This window comes from Heteronotia binoei, chromosome 7 (assembly GCF_032191835.1).
Source record: "Heteronotia binoei isolate CCM8104 ecotype False Entrance Well chromosome 7, APGP_CSIRO_Hbin_v1, whole genome shotgun sequence".
NCBI lineage: Eukaryota > Metazoa > Chordata > Lepidosauria > Squamata > Gekkonidae > Heteronotia > Heteronotia binoei.
In genome coordinates, this window is record NC_083229.1 from 38,420,601 (window position 1) to 38,438,652 (window position 18,052).

The window sequence follows — 18,052 nt, forward strand, 5'->3', positions numbered from 1 at the left end:
GGAAGGATGCTTGGAAAAATTTTCAAAGGGCTTGTGATAGGCAAATCCACCAAACTAGAAATTTGATGCTCCCTCTAATTCATCTCTAGGCTTTTAAATAAAGTCTGCTAACTAAATGGAGCTCTGATCATTGTGTTTCAAGCACGCTTTCACCTATGATCAAATGGAGTATCATTCAGCAGTGCCCTTAAGGTACTGGCATTGCTCTGTGCATCACAGACTTTGAGAAGCAGCATTTGTTGATGGCAGACCCAGGGACAGTTCTCAAATTTCATAAAACAGGTCAACACTGGAAAGATTCCAAAGGGTCTTGCCAACAATTTGCATGAAAACATGATGAAAACCCTGGCTCCAAAGTGCTGATCTCAACAACAGAACTCTTCTGCTTCCTTCCTCTCACTGCAGCCCCTAAGGTGTCAGACAATGCACAGGAATGATGCTGGGTATTCTATAAGGAGTCCATAAGTGAAAGGAAGAAAACATTGAAAATTGCTCCCCCCTCCTCAACTGGTGGGTGCCCTTCCCTCTAGCAGAAAAGGAGGCTTAGATCCCATTTTGTGCCAAGAACGTAATTTCCTTCCGGAAGATAACAGCAGAGAAGATAACTGCAGGCAGGTAACAGCAGAAGAGAAAATCTGGCATTTTTTCAACTACGCCAAGTTAGGCAACTGGCTCCCTACCTGTTTCACCCTGACCTAGCCACCATAATCCATGCAATGGTCACATTCTACACCTTCTAAACTATTGTAATTCGCTCTTCATGGGCCTACCATTGCGCCTGACCCGGAAGCTGCAACTGATCTGGAATGTGGCCATCTGGGTCCTTACGGGGACCCCTTGGACTGCACACATTCAACCTGTGCTGCGCAAGCTGCACTGGCGCCAAGTGGAGCACTGAATCTGGTTCAAGGGTTTGGTTCTAACTTTTAAGGTCCTTAGAGGTCAGGGACTCACATACCTTCAGGACCACCCCTCTCAGTATGCCCCTGGAAGAACATTATGCTCAAGCAATAAGAACTGTCTGACGGGCCTCAGTCTGAGAGAGGTCCAACTGTCCTCAACTAAGTCTAGGGCTTTTTCAGCCACCGTCCCTGCCTGGTGGAATGCTCTGCCTGATAACATCTCTGCCCTATGGAAATCGTTACCTTTCCATAGGGCTTGCAAGGCAGAGATGTTCTGCCAGGCATTTGGTTGAGGACAGAGATGGTTTGGCATTCTCATATAACCCTCACCTTTCTTCTTACTCTTCTATATCTATAAAGAATTTTGTCTGTCATATGGATATTTGTACTAATTTACTGTTAATGTTCAATTATTTTAATGTTGTTTTAATTTTTTATTTATTGTCTATATATATGATGTAAGCTGCCCAGAGCCCTATTTTTTAGGGAAGGGTGGCCAATAAATTGAACTGAATAAATAATAATAGTAAATATATTGTATGAAAGCACATCATACCTTCAGCATTATGCTGCACTTCCTCCATTTTGGGAAAGAATATTCTGATTACCCCAGTGTTGATATAAATAAGTGGCAAGTTGCGAGATGTGAGCATATGAGTTCTCATAGGCTGGCCTGGAGATTTTCTTTTCTCTTTTGGGCTCCGTGGTAATTTTGTTTGAAATATACTTGCAATTGCATTGAGAAAAGGAAAGCAGAGAACAACATCAAATGCCTGAGCTGAAAGAAGGATCTCATGAAGGAAATGAGGAGAACCATCAGTGAAACTCTCAGATAGCTTATGCAAGATTCTCCGTTCATTTCTTGAAATCAATTTGTGACGGACATTTTTAGTGACTGCCTTTGTGTAAGTCAGGGAGAGAAATCCATGTTGTTGATGAGAACCATCCAAAAGTTTTGCAGTTGTCTAAATCAGAAAGAAAGAAAAAAGATATACACACAGCATTTCATAACAGCCTTTGTCAACTTGACCTCCATTATTTCTTCTTATAATTATTCTTCTTTTCAGCTCTTCACTTTCCCAAAGTCATTTTTATATATGGAGCAGAGGTCCATCAGTGGCTATTAGCCACAGTGTGTGTATGTGTGTGTGTGTATATTGGCCACTGTGTGTATATTGGCCACAGAGTGTTGGATAGGATAGGCCATTGGCCTGATAGGCCATTGGCCTGATCTAACATGGCTTCTCTTATGTTCTTATGAATATCTGGGAACTGATTTAGGTTTCCTTAACCAACTGAATTAAATTTGATTTCTCATAATACTGGTTTCCCTCAGATCTATGACATATAGCTAAAAGTATATATATGCAAGGAATTGTTCCAATATACCCTAGGTAAATCAGTAATAATAAAAATTTTAAAAGACATGGGAAACGTTTGAAGATGACAGACAACTATTAGACTTGGAGCTTAATACTGAACCTGCAACTTGCACTAGAACTATTTTATTTTAAAAGCCAAAATTAAAAAACTGCATTTATTTGGGCAGACTAGTGTAAAGCAATATTAACAGCCACTGGGGAGCGAAATTCTGTTAGTTTCCACTGGATTCATACTGAATCCAAATGCAACCAAAATCCCATAGAAGTGAACAGAAGCAATCAAGGAAAGCAACCTGGATGATTAAGATGTTGGTGCACCTTTCTTATGAGAAAGTCTAAAAAGGCTGGCGCTTTTCAGTTTAGAAAAGAGACAACTAAGAAGGATACAATAGTGTTTTATAAAATTATGCATGGGGTGTAGAAAGTGGATAGCGAGCTTTTTCTCCCTGTCCTGTAACATTAGAACTTGGTGCAACCATAGAAACTGATGTGCAATAGGGGCAGGACAGTTAAAATGCAATGCTTTTTTACTCAATAAATAATTAAATTTTGGAATTCACTTCCTGTGGATGTGGTGATGCCAATGAGAATATGTAGCTTTAAAATAGGATTAGGCAAATTTATGGTGGATAGGTTTGTCAATGGCTACTAATTTTGGTGAATGAACCTCCATATTCAGAGGCAGTGAACACTGGTATACCAGTGCTAGGAGGCAGATCTTAGCCATTATGCCATATTTATTGGCCCTCCTGGACAACTGTGTGAAACAGGAGTAGGTAGACCACTGGTCTCATACAGGAGTGCTCTTTTGTGCTTATGTTCAACACTGAATTATACTTTCTAAGTACAACTGAAAGTTCCATGGGAGCTTTGTCTAACATGTGGGGCTTCTGTCCACACAAACTTTCCCATCCACTTCCATGACAGCTGAAACTCAACTCATGTAATTGAGATGAGTGAGAAGAACTTTCCCTGACGGTTAAATTAATGGGGAAGACTGCTTTAAATGTCTTTTTCAGAAGCAACACAACTCCCATATGTTCAAGCAGCAACTGCATTGATTCAAATTTAACTTTTCCACTTACAAACATAGGCATCATTTCAATTTAACTAGCTACATACTTGCTTTTTCAACATTTCCAAATTTTGATATTCAGAAACACTTCTAGAATAGGTTTCAAAACCGTTTCATTATTTAGCTACATTGTAAATTCATTTTATGAAAAAGTAATAACTTCTTAACTAATATTGGACTTAGCACTTTGCAACATATTAGTAAATTAGCTTAATTTGTGTTAGAATTAAATAACTGGGATAAGTAGGAGCAATAACTTCATACATACATATATATATATAATACATACATTATAAAAATCAATCAATAACAGAACTTCCAGTAACAGTGAAATAAAAGAAGCCACCAGAATTGGTTCTTTAAATGATACTGTCCATTTGTTTCTTGCCATGGAAAAATCTTAGTGCAATATGAAATTTTAACTTAATTCACCACTCCCTGTCTGAGTAGAAACAGTAAAGGACAGTACCAGTCAAACTAGGATTAGCTAGAGATATGATGTCTGGAAAAAAAATGTAAGAAAAGTGGTTTCTGAGGACTTCCTATGTTTTTCCCAACTCAAAAAGGAGGGAGGGATTTGGAAAGTACTGAGAAAAAAACTATGAGTGATTCCTCACTGGCATTTGCTCCGAACCCGCTCTCTTCCCTGCGCTGGTTCAAGCAATGAATTCCCCACTAGTTGCTCCGTGGGTGCCTCTTACATCGCAACTTCTTCCTATTACCAGCGCAGCAACAGGAATCGGAAATAGCCATGAAGCAAAAAGCACTGCAGAGCGACTGGTGGGGAATCCATGGCTTGTGCGGATGTAAGGAGAAGCACGGGGGTGGAGCAAATGCCAGTGAGGAATCACTCTATGATTCCACCCCCCCTTTTGGAATGAGTGAAATGAAAAAGTTTAATCAAAATGCATAGCTTGCAAGGACATTCTTGACAATATTCTCAATGTTCTTCCACTGCTACTCCAACCAATCTACTGAGTAAAGACTGTAATTATTGTCAGTACTCTTAACAAATGGGAAGGGGGAGAAGCTTTTGGAGAGGATTTTATACCATCACCACACTCATAAATACTATATGTTAATGGAAGTTCTGCAGTAAATATGTAACATTGATTTCTTACAGAGGGAAAGAAGCCTGAGAAGTTACTGAAAGGATCCTGCTTGCTGACGGGTCGAACCAACAATGTACGTCTATTCAGCTTGTCAGTACAGGAAAGGAAGACACCTCCACATTTGCCAAGAGACCAAGAGTCTTCCCCAAAGCTTGAGGTGATACAGGCAAAAAAGCAAAAAAACAAACACAAAGCCATAAGGAAGAAAAAAATCAAATATTTTGAATTAAGCTGAATTGTGCCAAGATCCATCAGAGTGTAATGTAGATTTTGATCATTCTTAGATATCATAAGTCAGTAATATTGAAAAGGAAAAATCATGAACTCAAAAATACTTGCAGGTTTTTTTATCGGAAGCAGCAACACAGCAGGAGTTAAAAATTGATCAAGAACTAAAATAAAATAGGATTTCCATAGCCAGCAACTAACTATAACTTGATTTGCCTTTTCATTATAAACAAGAAACTGAATTAAAACAGAAAGAGGCAGACTGCAAGAACCAAGGAATGGGTAACAAAACCACAATTTAAAAAAAAAACCTTTCCCCCAAAAAACAAATTGACATCAAAAGGTACCATGGTAGTTTGAACTATAATTCTTGCAGTCATTCTCCCTTCTGTATAATAACAAAGAAAGTAATGTTTAGGTTTTAGGATAGTTATTTGGTTAAATGTCTTATTCTACTACAGAAATCTCACCACAAGCTTTTCTTTGCATTGTAGAAATATGCCTTCAAAAACTCCAGTTTGCCAGCCTTCTCCTGGTCTGGAAAACACAACGTTCACCTTATCTATTCTCTGCAATTGATCAGAGTCTACACATTTCAATTATGTGAATATTAAAATTACAAAATTACTAACTCAAATACAGATGAAGCCAGCTGGCAGATGAATTCATCGGGGGGACAAGGAGAGAAGAAGCAGAAGCCAATAATGAAGGAAAGAACATGAGGTCACTATTGTGTTGCTCAAATCAGGCCTTTAAATATGGATGTAGAGCCCTAAGTAGAGTCATACGCTTCTAAGCCCACTGATTTCAATGCACTTAGATGGGTATAACACCATTTAGGATTGTGCTGTTATGCTTATAAATATATTAATGAAATGAAGATCTAAAGCACAGTATATGTGGATTTGAGGAGGAGGGAAGAAAAGAAAAACTTTGGCTGAATGAAGTCATAAGAATTCAGGGAGGATAAAAGTGTGAGAAAAACAGATTGTTCATACACAGTCGACAATGCCTTTCTTACCTGTAACTGCAAGTAATCGAGTTGTTGTGATGGCATCAAAACCTGTCACGCTTGCTTCAGTTTACTGAAATGACCCTTCCTCTCTCCCCTAGCCACTGGCTCAGTTGTGGTTATATCATAAAATGCATACCAATAGAGGAGTCAACAGATCAGGAGGAAGCAGAATCAGGAGAAGGGAAAGAGTTTAAGTGTAGCAATGATCTAAAGGAAAGGAAAGGTCCCCTGTGCAAGCACCAGTCGTATCTGACTCTGGGGTGATGTTGCTTTCACAACGTTTTCAAGGCAAACTTTTTACAGGGTGGTTTGCCATTGCCTTCCCCAGTCATCTACACTGTCCCCTCAGGGTGCTCATTTTACCAACCTTGGAAGGATGGAAGGCTGAGTCAACCTTGAGCCAACTACCTGAAAAACCAGCTACCACTGGCAGAGCTCAGGACTGCAGTACTGCAGCTTTAACACTCTGTGCCACTGGGCTCTTCTAAAAACTTCCATTAAATCCCAGTTTTAATAACTAATCCGTGCTGCACAATGGATCAAGAAACAGACAAGTCAAGTTCAATAACTTTTAAAAATGAACTGTTGGCACCCCATCCAAAATATTTTCTGCTTGCAGTTATCATAGCTTTCATGGACAGACACTTCAGAAGCACTTTCACACCTAAATCCACACCAGCTCCTTGAAAAGAAAGGTAAGTCCAAGCTACATATCTAGCCATGGGAATGAGAAACACATATTGGATTTTTAAAGAAAAAACCTGTTCTTTAGAGTCAAAAACAAATAAAACTTGTTTAATTATGATAAAAATACAATGGCACATTAAAATTTCTGCACTTTGGAGTCTGTGGGGCAAAGCATTTCCCCTTAAGGTTTAATATGGATTGTAACGGGCCTAAAGTGTTCCACAGGTGTTCTTTAATTGGTTCATCAGCCTGCATATCTCTTATCAACAAAGTTAACAGGGTTCTCAGTGTTGTGAAGGTGGCCATTTGTTTTCTAAATCCCTGTTTCCTTGGTTGATAAAATCTTATGAGGAGGTGAGGGAGCTGTTCCAACTTATTATTAGCATTTCATGGACATAAGAGGTGTTTCCTAGATCTAGCATTAAACAACTCTTCTCGGGATAAAAAGATGTGGCTAATTATCACTCTGTTTCAAACTTACCCTTCTTGGATAAGGTAATAGATAAGTGGTAGCACAGCAACTCAGCATTTTCTGGATGACACATCTGCTCTTAATCCTTTTCAATATGATTTCAGGACTGTCTACGTGACAGAGGCAGTGCCGATTTGTCACGGTGGGCAATCTCCATTTATAAATGGGTAAGGATTGTGAATTTGATTTATCAGCAGCCTCTGTTACAGACAACTGTGTGATTTTATCAAAGTGTACAGTTGAGCCTGTTTGTTCAGTCTGTCTGATTCTGCAAGGAGTCTGGAGGTTATGCGGTATCTAGCTTTGTTATTGGAGAAACAGATCAGTTTAGCTTCTAAGAATGCTTAGCTTTACCTTTATATGGCTCAGAAGCTGGATCCTTAGTTTGATTAGGCTGATCTGGACATGCTGATCCATACTGCATCAACCTTGATCCTAGACTATTGTAATATGCTCTACACAAAGGGCTGTCCTGGAAGACAATTCAGAAATTTCCTCTGGAACAGAATGCAGCAGTTTTCATAACATATGGGGTTCACCACAAAGTAGCTATTTTCAAAGTGTTCAGTTGGCTGTTTTTTAATTTCCAAATTCAATTCAAGATTATGAGCCCTCTTGAGTCCAAGAAAGAAAGCGCTGGGATCCATGCATCTCAGGATCTCTCTCCAATCATGTTCTTCTCCCACATCTCTGCTCTGCTCTGTGAACCCAGAGGACAGTGTTCGCTTGGTCCAGAGCTTTCTAAGTATTAGCCTCTACATGGTGGAATGGCCTTCTTATTTACTTATTTATAAAAATATTTATATCCCATATTTCCTTTGGGCTCGGCAGCTTACACATCACAGTTAAAATGTTACAATTTAAAACCAATAAATTAAAATCCCAGATACCATCTCCCCCACACAATGTCTATAGGTCAGACCCCACTTAAAGTCCTAGCAAATAAAATGACCTTGCAGTGCCTCCTGAAGATTTATATTCCTCGCCTCCTCAGGGATCCTGATTCACAGAGTGAGAGCTACATTGGAAGAGGAAAAGGCTGTGGCAGATGCCAGGTGGGCCACCTTAAGTGGGGAAACAGATAGTTGATGGCAGCCTGGTGCATGGGGACACATGGGACGAGAGAGGCTTCTGGACATGGGGGTTCTGGGCTAAGAAGGGCTTTAAAGATCATAACTAGCAACTTGACTAGAAGCCATGTAGCTGTTAAGTTGGGCAAGATATGTTTCCCATGTTGCATTCTGAAACAGATGCTGTTTCTGAGTTGTCTTCAAGGGTAGTCCAACACTGAGTGGATTATAATAACTGACTGCAAGGTTACAAAAGCATGGATCAGCATGGTCAGAATGGCTTTCAAGAAAGAAAGAGCTGGCAAACAGGACGCAGATGAGAACATCAAGAATCCCCTTATACTACTGGTCTTCTGGAGTCTCTGGAAAGATGAGCTTTAAGATTAGTTATTTATTGTGAATTTTGATCTACTAATGCTCTGGATTTTTGTACTGGTCTGATTTCTTTTTTTTTTTACACTAATATGATTGCTAGGATTGACTCATACAGTTTTTAACATATCTTATATTCACACTGTAATCCACCTTGAGCCCTTGCTCAAAAATGTTGCAACAGTTGTGGTTTTCTTTCTTTTGTAAACCATGGGTCAGGTCAGATGCGAAACAAATCCATGGATTAAACTGTGACTAGTTAATCATCTGAACACAAACCAAACTATTACTGGTTAAGTGCTCAGACTCTTATCTGGGAGAACCGGGTTTGATTCCCCACTCCTCCATTTGCAGCTGCTGGAATGGCCTTGGGTCAGCCATAGCTATCACAGAGTTGTCCTTGAAAGGGTGGCTTCTGGGAGAGCTTTCTCAGCCCCAACTACCTCACAGGGTCTGTTGTGGGGTGTGTGTGTAAAGGAGATTGTGAGCCGCTCTGAGATTCAGAGCAAAGGGCAGGATATAAATCCAATATTCTCCTCCTCCTTCTTCTTCCTCCTCCTTCTCCCCACACCCCCTTAAAAACGTGAATCTGAAACCAGGATCTGAAACTGATTTATTAACTGATTTATTAATTGGTGTTGGTGCTTTGCTGGTCACTTGCTAGGACTTTGCTTATGAAAATGCTCCAGACAGGTAGCTGGCTGGTAGTGTTAGGGATAAAAAATATCAGCTGTAGAATCTGGGAAGCTCCAGGAAGTGGAGCTAGTGGGTTACTTTCGCAGTTGTAGCTTCAAGACTCTATTCTAGTACAGAGCAGAAGTGCATTTCTGGACAGGTGCTTTTCAACTGAATAAAGTGCTCATTGTGGAGTTAAACTGGGAAGGGGGCAAGTTGAAAGAGGTATGGAAGCCCTTGGATGTTTGGGCAAGACTGCATAATTTAAGGTCCAGTGACTGTCAGAGGGCGGCAGGATTCTTCATCTTTGGTGTGAAGAAAGGCCATGCTGCTTCCTTTGCAAATGTTTGAGAAGGGGCATTTGGATCTGCAGATGCTTCCTATGCTAGGCAATGGTAAGGCAGCTGATGACGCAGCAAGGTCCTAGTCAGACAGGACAAGATATCAGCCAGGGAAAGTTAAGGGTGAAGACACTGAAACCAACATTTGTTGTTGTAAATCCACAAACCAGATCAAAAACCCAGATCAAAGGTTTTCTGAATTTGTTAATTTTTCTATTCTGCTATTGGTTTTTAACTTTGTACCACTTGGCATTCCAAACACCACCAGATATATGTGTCTCTGCTTACTGTACCTCATTCCTCGTCTGAAGAAGTGTGCATGCACATGAAAGCTTATGTTCTGAATAAAACTAAGTTGGTCTTAAAGGTGCAATTGACTCCTATTTTGTTCCTCTGCACACTAGTCACAATTGAAATAAGTTATGACTTCATGTGATGGCATGTTAGTGGCTTAATTAAGACAACATTGTTTCAAACCTGTGCATTCCTCTATTCAAAATACTAATCTTATCTAGGGAATGAATGAATAGTACACACAGGATCCTGTAATTACCTGTTTCTGTAGTGGTCAATATTGAAGCTTTCTATTTTACATTTCACTTTAGTGTAGACATCTTGTATGTCTACTGAGGCACTGAGGTCTTCCAATTCACTCACGACACAAATCTCTGCAATACCAATGAACATTTACAATGAGATTCAGCTTTTAAAAAATAGTTCCACAAATTATGCTTAACTCTTCTTGTGAGATAACTACAACATTTTGATCTGAATGTCACATCCATCTTCCACAAAGACAAAGCTTTTAAAATAACTACTGCTAACAGTGATCATACAAAAGAATGGAATCTGTATTAAACATTTGTACTTCTCAACTGCATTAAGCATATAATTCTTCCGCCAGTTCAGCATGGTCCATAGGTACAAATGCTCCTAGTTCAAAGAGGGACTTTACAGACTCCGCCCCCCATCCATCAATAAACAGCTGTATATGCATAGCTGTAGAAACCTGTGGAAATTCCCATTCATTAATGTTCTGGTGCAAAACAGAAAGAATTGGATTCAGTCTTCCCTTGCCATTAACAAGCGCTACAAGTATGAACGCGACAATCTGTTGCTGTAGAAATCAAAATGAGTGCATCATGGTTAATCTCTGATGCATAACTCCACTACATTTTAAAAAGCAGCATATGCGAACCCACTATACATATTTAATAATCAAATGTCAAGGTGTGGTGCAACACACTGACAAATAGCCATGTTATGCAGACTGGGATGTACTGGTTGAGACAAGAACTTAGGCACAGGCGTACTGTTGATGGAGGATAGTTCATTGGCATTTTAAAATTGCTAGGATTGTTTATCTTGGTATTTTATTGGATCATCCAGATTATTTTATAATTTTAATTGTTTGGCATAAAATTTTAAAATTGATTTTTTAAAAAGTTACGCATGCAGTACCTGCGCCATTATTTTCTGGGTCCGGTGCAAATAACTTTATTGTGAGTTTTGGCAACATCCATTGCATCCATAAACTAACGCGTCCACTTGATATGCCAATATTGCTTGTTGTTTGCTCTAAGGTAACAGAATCTGAAAATGGAGAATCATCACCTCCTTGAATAGATTCACCCTGCAAATAAACAAACAAACAGGCATACAGTAACACAAAAAAATCCAACCTACAATCTTAGTATTCAGGTTAGAAAGAGAAAGATTAGGATATTAAAAAGGTCTTTATCATCCATAAAGATGCATCTGTAAGTCCTGAGTTCAACATCGTAGGTAATTTATTTCCCTAGCACTTCTAACTATGCCCCATACAAAAGACAAAGCCATTCTATTAGGAAATAGGTAGAACATTAAATTCTCTTTCTGCCTATAAAAGGTATGAGGAGGCCTCTAACTTGAGAAGATGGTGACCATGATCATTTCTTCTACTTACGATGATTTTAGATGACATTTTAGACAATGACTTAATTATAAAAGCAATCCTGTTTTAAGGTAAAATATCTAACCTAAGAATGGTAAACAATTTATTTTTCATATAAAACACATTCATGGCAATATTTCTTATTTATTAAATGGCTTTCTTGTTTTATATTCAACTCTGTGGGGGTGGGGTGTAAGCGTGCATGTGTATGTCTCTCTCGGCTTGGCTTCGCGAACGAAGATTTAAGAAGGGTGCAATAGTCCACGTTTGCTGCAGGCTCGCTGGTGGCTGACAAGACCAATGTGGGACAGGCAGGTCCGGCCACAGCGGCTGCAGGGAAAAGTCTGATTTAGGGTTGGTCCTGTAGCAGTGCGATTCTTCCTCAATCTCCTTTTGTCCTCAAGACCAGCTATGCGTGTGTTCTCAAAGGAAGAGACAGCCTGGTGGATGGCGTGCCTCCATGCTTTGCGATCTGAGGCTAGGTCAGACCACTGGTGATGGTTGATGTGACAGGTGCTAAGGGATTTCTTCAAGGAGTCCTTGTACCTCTTCTTTGGTGCCCCTCTATTTCGATGGCCGGTGGAGAGTTCGCCATACAGGGCAATCTTGGGAAGGCGGTGGTTTTCCATCCTAGAAATATGCCCTGCCCAGCGCAGCTGCGTCTTCAACAGCAGTGCCTCGATGCTGGTAACCTCTGCCCGCTTGAGGACTTCAGTGTTGGTCACAAAGTCACTCCAGTGGATGTTGAGGATGGTGCGAAGGCAGCGCTGATGAAAGCGCTCAAGGAGTCGCAGGTGATGACGGTATAAAACCCACGATTCGGAGCCATAGATGAGGGTTGTCATCACAACCGCTTTGTAAACATTGATCTTTGTGCCTTTTTTCAGATGCTTGTTGCTCCACACTCTTTTGTGCAGTCGGCCAAATGCACGGTTTGCCTTTGCCAGCCTGTTGTCAATCTCCTTGTCGATCTTGGCATCTGAGGAGATGATGCACCCCAGGTAGCTGAACTGCTGGACTGTCTTCAGAACTGATTCACCCACAGTGATGCAGGGAGGGTGATAATCTTCCTGGGGTGCAGGCTGGTGGAGAACTTCTGTCTTCTTCAGACTAACTTCTAGGCCGAATAGCTTGGCAGCCTCTGCAAAGCAGGACGTCATATGCTGCAGAGCTGATACCGAGTGGGAGACGAGTGCAGCGTCATCAGCAAACAGTAGCTCTCGGATGAGTTTTTCCATTGTCTTGGAGTGTGCCTTTAGTCGCCTCAGGTTGAACAGGCTGCCATCGGTGCGATAGCGGATGTAGACACCATCGTCCTCATCTAGATCTACTGCGGCTCTTTGAAGCATCATGCTAAAGAAGATCGTAAAGAGAGTTGGCGCGAGAACGCAGCCTTGCTTTACACCTGTGCCTATTGGGAAGGGCTCCGAGAGGTCGTTGCAGTGTCTGACTTGGCCTCGCTGGTCTTCGTGTAGCTGGATGATCATGCTGAGGAACCTTGGGGGACATCCTAAACGTTCCAAGATTTGCCACAGGCCTTTCCTGCTAACGGTATCGAAAGCTTTGGTAAGGTCGACAAAAGTCACATACAGACCCTTGTTCTGTTCCCTGCATTTCTCTTGGAGCTGCCTGAGAACAAATACCATGTCGGTGGTGCTCCTGTTAGCTCTGAAGCCGCACTGGCTCTCTGGGAGGAGTTCTTCTGCAATGGTGGGCACCAGTCTGTTCAGGAGTATTCTGGCAAGGATTTTGCCTGCGATGGAGAGCAGGGTTATCCCCCGGTAGTTGGAGCAGTCTGACTTTTCCCCTTTGTTCTTGTATAGGGTGATGATGATTGCATCGCGAAAGTCCTGTGGTAATTTGCCTTGTTCCCAGCAGGTGACAAGTACTTTGTGAAGTGAGCTATGTAGTGCTGTGCCCCCATGCTTCCAGATCTCTGGTGGAATTCCATCAACTCCTGCTGCCTTGCCACTTTTCAGTTGCTTGATGGCTTTAACAGTCTCTTCTAGGGTGGGGATCTCATCCAACTCTGTTTTCACCGGTTGAAGTGGGGTGAGGTGGATTGCTGAATCTTGAACTACGCGGTTGGCACTGAAGAGAACCTGAAAATACTCCGACCACCGGTTCAGTATGGATGCCTTGTCTGTGAGGAGCACTTGGCCGTCTGCACTATGCAAGGGACTCTGAGCCTGATATGATGGACCATATACTGCCTTCAGGGCTTTGTAGAACCCTCTTAAATCACCAGTGTCTGCACACAGCTGGGTTCTCTCTGCAAGCTTGGTCCACCACTCGTTCTGAATGTCTCGAAGCTTGCGCTGGAGGTTGCTACATGCAGTGCGAAAGGTTGCTTTTTTCCCAGGACAGGAGGGCTGAGCAAGATGTGCTTGGTAGGCAGATCTCTTTTTTGCCAGTAATTCTTGGATCTCTTGATTGTTCTCATCAAACCAGTCCTTGTTCTTCCTTGTGGAGAACCCGAGGACTTCTTCAGAGATCTTCAGGACGGTAGTTTTTAGGTGTTCCCAGAGTGCTTCTGGAGAAGGGTCTGTGGGGCAACTGAGGTCCTCAATTCTTGACTGGAGTTTTGCCTGGAAGGCAGCTTTAACTTCGGCTGACTGGAGGCTGCCAACCTGAAACTTCCTCCGAGGGATACCTCCTCTCCTGGGTGTGGGTTTAAAGTGAAGACGGAGATTGCAGCGTACAAGACGATGATCCGTATGACATTCTGCGCTGGGCATTACTCGGGTGTGTAAGACATCTCGAAGGTCTCTCTGGCGCACCAGAATGTAGTCGATAAGGTGCCAATGCTTGGACCGTGGGTGCATCCAGGTTGTCTTTAGACTGTTCTTCTGCTGGAAGATAGTGTTGGTGATGGTGAGCTGGTGCTCCATGCAGAATTCTAGCAGGAGGCACCCGTTGTCATTGCAGTTGCCAACGCCGTGTTTGCCAAGTACTCCTTTCCAGGCTTCCGAGTCTTTACCTACTCTGGCATTGAAGTCGCCAAGGATGATCACCTTGTCCTCTGTAGGGGTCTTCCGTACGAGGTTGCGTAGATCAGCATAGAACTTGTTCTTTTCTGCAAGATCTGCTTGAAGGGTTGGGGCATACACACTGAAGAGTGTTGCATGTTGCTTGTTTTGAAGTGGGAGGCGCATGGACATGATGCGATCTGAGTGACCTGTTGGAAGGTTTTCGAGTTTGGAGGCAATGGAGTTCCTGACCATGAAGCCAACGCCAGAAAGGCGGCTCTCAGCCTTTGACTTACCCGACCAGTAGAGGGTATAGCCAGCACCGTGTTCTTGAAGACTACCTTCCTCAGGGAAACGGACCTCACTGAGAGCTGCTATGTCGATATTCAACCTGAGAAGTTCGTGGGCAACTAGAGCAGAGCGTCGTTCTGGGTGACCACTGCCTACTGTGTCAAGCATGGTTCTGATGTTCCAACACGCAAGCTTTAGTCTTTGCACACTTTGTGAGGCAGGTGCATGCCTTTTCTTTGTTGTTATTTTTCGACCGCAAGTAAGGATGCCCGTTGACCGCGGCTAGCCAACTGGGGTGGGGGAGACGAGCTTCGTTTAGGCCACCTTTTCTAGGCCCCTCTCCATGTGGAGCAAGCAGTGCTGTCCCTAGATAAGGCTGCTTGGTCGTTCAGGGTGCTGCCGAAAGATGCTTTCGTCTCCGGGTTAGCATCAGGCGACCAATATCCTGAACCGCCTACATGCAGGATCGGGACTGCAGCTTCCAGTGGCACCTTCCACCTGCCGTTTCGCCCCTTGCCTATCGCTGCAGGACTTGATGCGTTGTGGGTTGTGTGTGTGGATATGCCCTTCAGGCCTGCGCAGAGGAATTTTTTAGGTGAAGCGCAGTGTGCGCGGTACTGGCTCCACCCTTTCACCTGGGGGTCATCTGCCATGGCCCAGTAAGCCGGGACGCCGGCAGTGAGTCCTCCAGGTGGTAGGTGTTACATTAACGAGCTCTATCTGCCCGGGTTTGATGTTAGAGTTTTCCTTCTCTTAGGCTGACGAAGTTGGTGGGCCCAGCCTGCCCATCCGGTTATACCGCCGGACAATTCGGTCGCACCATGTGTATGTAAGGAAATAAGGAATGGGCTATGCTTCATTGGCAGATCACCTGCTTTGCATGTAAAAGATCCCACATTCAATCCCAAACATTTTTAATGAGAAGAACCAGGTCAAGGGTGGCCATATTTGCTTAACGTAAGAACAACATAGAATAAATCTCAGGTGAAAAGAAGATAAATAGATGAGGGGCGGAGGGAGGAGAGGTTGAAAGAAAGCACCTTTAACTTTAAATGTGTTTTTCAAGCTCACCCACTGCCTCCATGCTCGTCAGCTTGGCTTAGAGAATGGATTTAAAGAGGCAAATGCCTTCTCCGAGCCAAGCTAGCTGGCCAGTGCAACAATAGAATGGGACTTGGAGAACACATTTAACTTGAGAGGGAGGGAGAGGTGGAAAGAAAGCAACTTTAAATGCGTTCTTCAAGCTGCTGACTGGCTTGGTTTTGAGAAGGGATTTAAAGAGACAAAACCCTTATTCAAGCTGGCTGACAGGGCGGTGAGGGCTTCAAGAGCCACACAATATGTGTGAAAGAGTCCTAAGTGGCTCCCAAGCCACAGTTTGGCCATCTCTGTGCTAGGTGATATGAAAGAGTCCTAAGTGGCTCCCAAGCCACAGTTTGGCCATCTCTGTGCTAGGTGATATGAAATACCTCTGCCTGGGACTCTGAAGACATATTATTAGACAAGATAACAGAGTAGACCAGTGGTCTGGATCAGCATAAGACAACCTCCTATGTACTTAAAGTGCTTGAAACTGAATGGATTGGATTATAACCGGTTTGCGGTGCCAATGGAAAAGCTCTTCCAACATGATGTCGGAAGAACACTAGTTACTTCAGAGGAATGTGATGGCACCAGTGGAACAGTCTAGTAGGATCCAACACAATGTTCTGAATCAATTTAATTAATTTATTTACACATTTCTGCCCTGCTATTCTTAAGATGTTGATGTTTAAATACCAAGAAATTATTTAAAAAATAAGGGTCTGAAATCCATTCTGTTAGCAGAGAACTTCCTCATGCACAAGGAGCCCAGCTCTGACAGAACAGGAAGGCTCTGCTGCTAGTGACATTTAAAAAAAATATAAACCTAAGCAGTAATGATGGAATGACTGATAGCACAACTGCTTCACAAAGCCAGCAATCTCATTCTTTAAACTCAATGGCACTACACTAGGGACAAGTGTCATCACCCAGTCCCACCAACCTTGAGTGCACTCACACTGCACTAACTAATATGTTTTACATCTGGATTTTTGCTATTTTTACACAGTAAAAATCTGCATGTAAAATGCATTAGTTAGTGTAGTGTGAATGCACCCCTCAGTCCTCAGACCCATACAGCAGTTTCAATATAAGTTTGATATTTAGAGCCTTAGGATGAAGATTCATGTCTTTAGGACGAAGACTCACAGGAAAGAGGAATGCAGATGCTTAAATCCAGAAACTCTGAAATTCAGCCACACAGAGAAATTGTCCAACAGGGTAGAGTGAGCAGGGCACGTAAGGACCTAATTCCTTTCCCCCTCTCCATTCACAAACCCTAATGGGGCCAATTTTTGAGCACTTCAGAATTGACGGGGACACCTTTCTATTTCCCTGATTCATAAACAGCAACATAACTGATTAACCTTAAAGGCATGTTGTCCTTTTTTTGCCACAATTTTTGCTGACTTATGGCAACCTCAAGGATTTTCAAGGCAAGAGACATTCAGAGGTTGTTTGCTATTGCTTGCCTCTGCATTGTGACCCTGGTATTCCTCATAGGTTTCCCATCCAAATATGAACAAGGGCTAACCCTGCTTAGCTTCTAAGAATTTACAAGAAAAAATTAAGTTGCTCCCAAATCTGCTTCATAACTCACCCCCCATATTGGATTGTTAATACATGCTATATTTTTTGTTGGGGGGGGGGGCAGACACAACATTTTGTTTCAGGTCCCTACTTGTATATTTGCCTACCATGCACTTTAAACACTCATTTATGTTACACTTAGCATTAAAGAATATGAGTACTTAATTCTCTTGCATGTAAGTCCAACTTTCAAGGGTGTGAATCCACATTCCAGTGCAGCTAACAGCAGATCAATCCTGTAGTAGCCAGCTCAAAAAAGAAGCCAAAACACAAACCTGCACCAAGGACATTTTCTATGTAATGTATGTTTCAGACTATACCAGTTGTGTGAAATGAATGTTGCAGATAAAACAGAATCTTGGGCCTACCCATGGGACATAAACAGTAACATAAAGCTTGGTAACTGTGAATTGTTCTGGCCACCTGAACCAGTCATAAGTCTTCTGGGACAAGTTCAGCTACAAGCAAGAATTGCTGTTCAGTTCTTCCTCTCAATAAATCGAGCACAGGTTTAATGATTTATGCTGACATTACTAGCATGGGTCACTGGATAAGTTTTGAGGTACACAGTATTCAACTAGCAGAAGAGTGGAATTCACATTGATAAGATTACAGTAATGATTATACTCATGACTCTAATATGCAGATGTTTCCCAAAATAGAGCTGGGTTTTGGGGGGGTTTTCACCATGAAAGCTGATTTAGCATATGAACAAAAGTAGGCTTTATGTCTTCATAAAAAAGTCAGGTCAAGTGTAAATATAAAGTAGAAATTCTCGGTTTCTGAGTGCTGAGTGCTGAAAAGAACACCAAGCTAAAAACAAGACAACTTTGTTTATTAGGGGGGAAACACTGA

General features: G+C 42.1%; 1 protein-coding gene across 2 annotated transcripts in view; it reads right to left on the reverse strand.

Moving 5' to 3' along the window:
• The window catches only part of VPS13B (vacuolar protein sorting 13 homolog B), a 572,358-nt gene that overhangs the window by 247,859 nt on the left and 306,447 nt on the right, over positions 1 to 18,052 (reverse strand). Inside the window, exons 26-29 of one of the 2 annotated variants that reach the window (XM_060243442.1) lie at positions 10,793 to 10,964; positions 9,885 to 9,999; positions 4,481 to 4,622; positions 1,459 to 1,867 (exon numbers count right to left, since the gene is read on the reverse strand). In XM_060243442.1, the coding sequence (XP_060099425.1) occupies positions 1,459 to 1,867; positions 4,481 to 4,622; positions 9,885 to 9,999; positions 10,793 to 10,964 (838 nt within the window). Of the gene's footprint in view, positions 1 to 1,458; positions 1,868 to 4,480; positions 4,623 to 5,169; positions 5,237 to 9,884; positions 10,000 to 10,792; positions 10,965 to 18,052 lie in introns of both variants that reach the window. The other variant, XM_060243444.1, reaches the window with a different exon arrangement.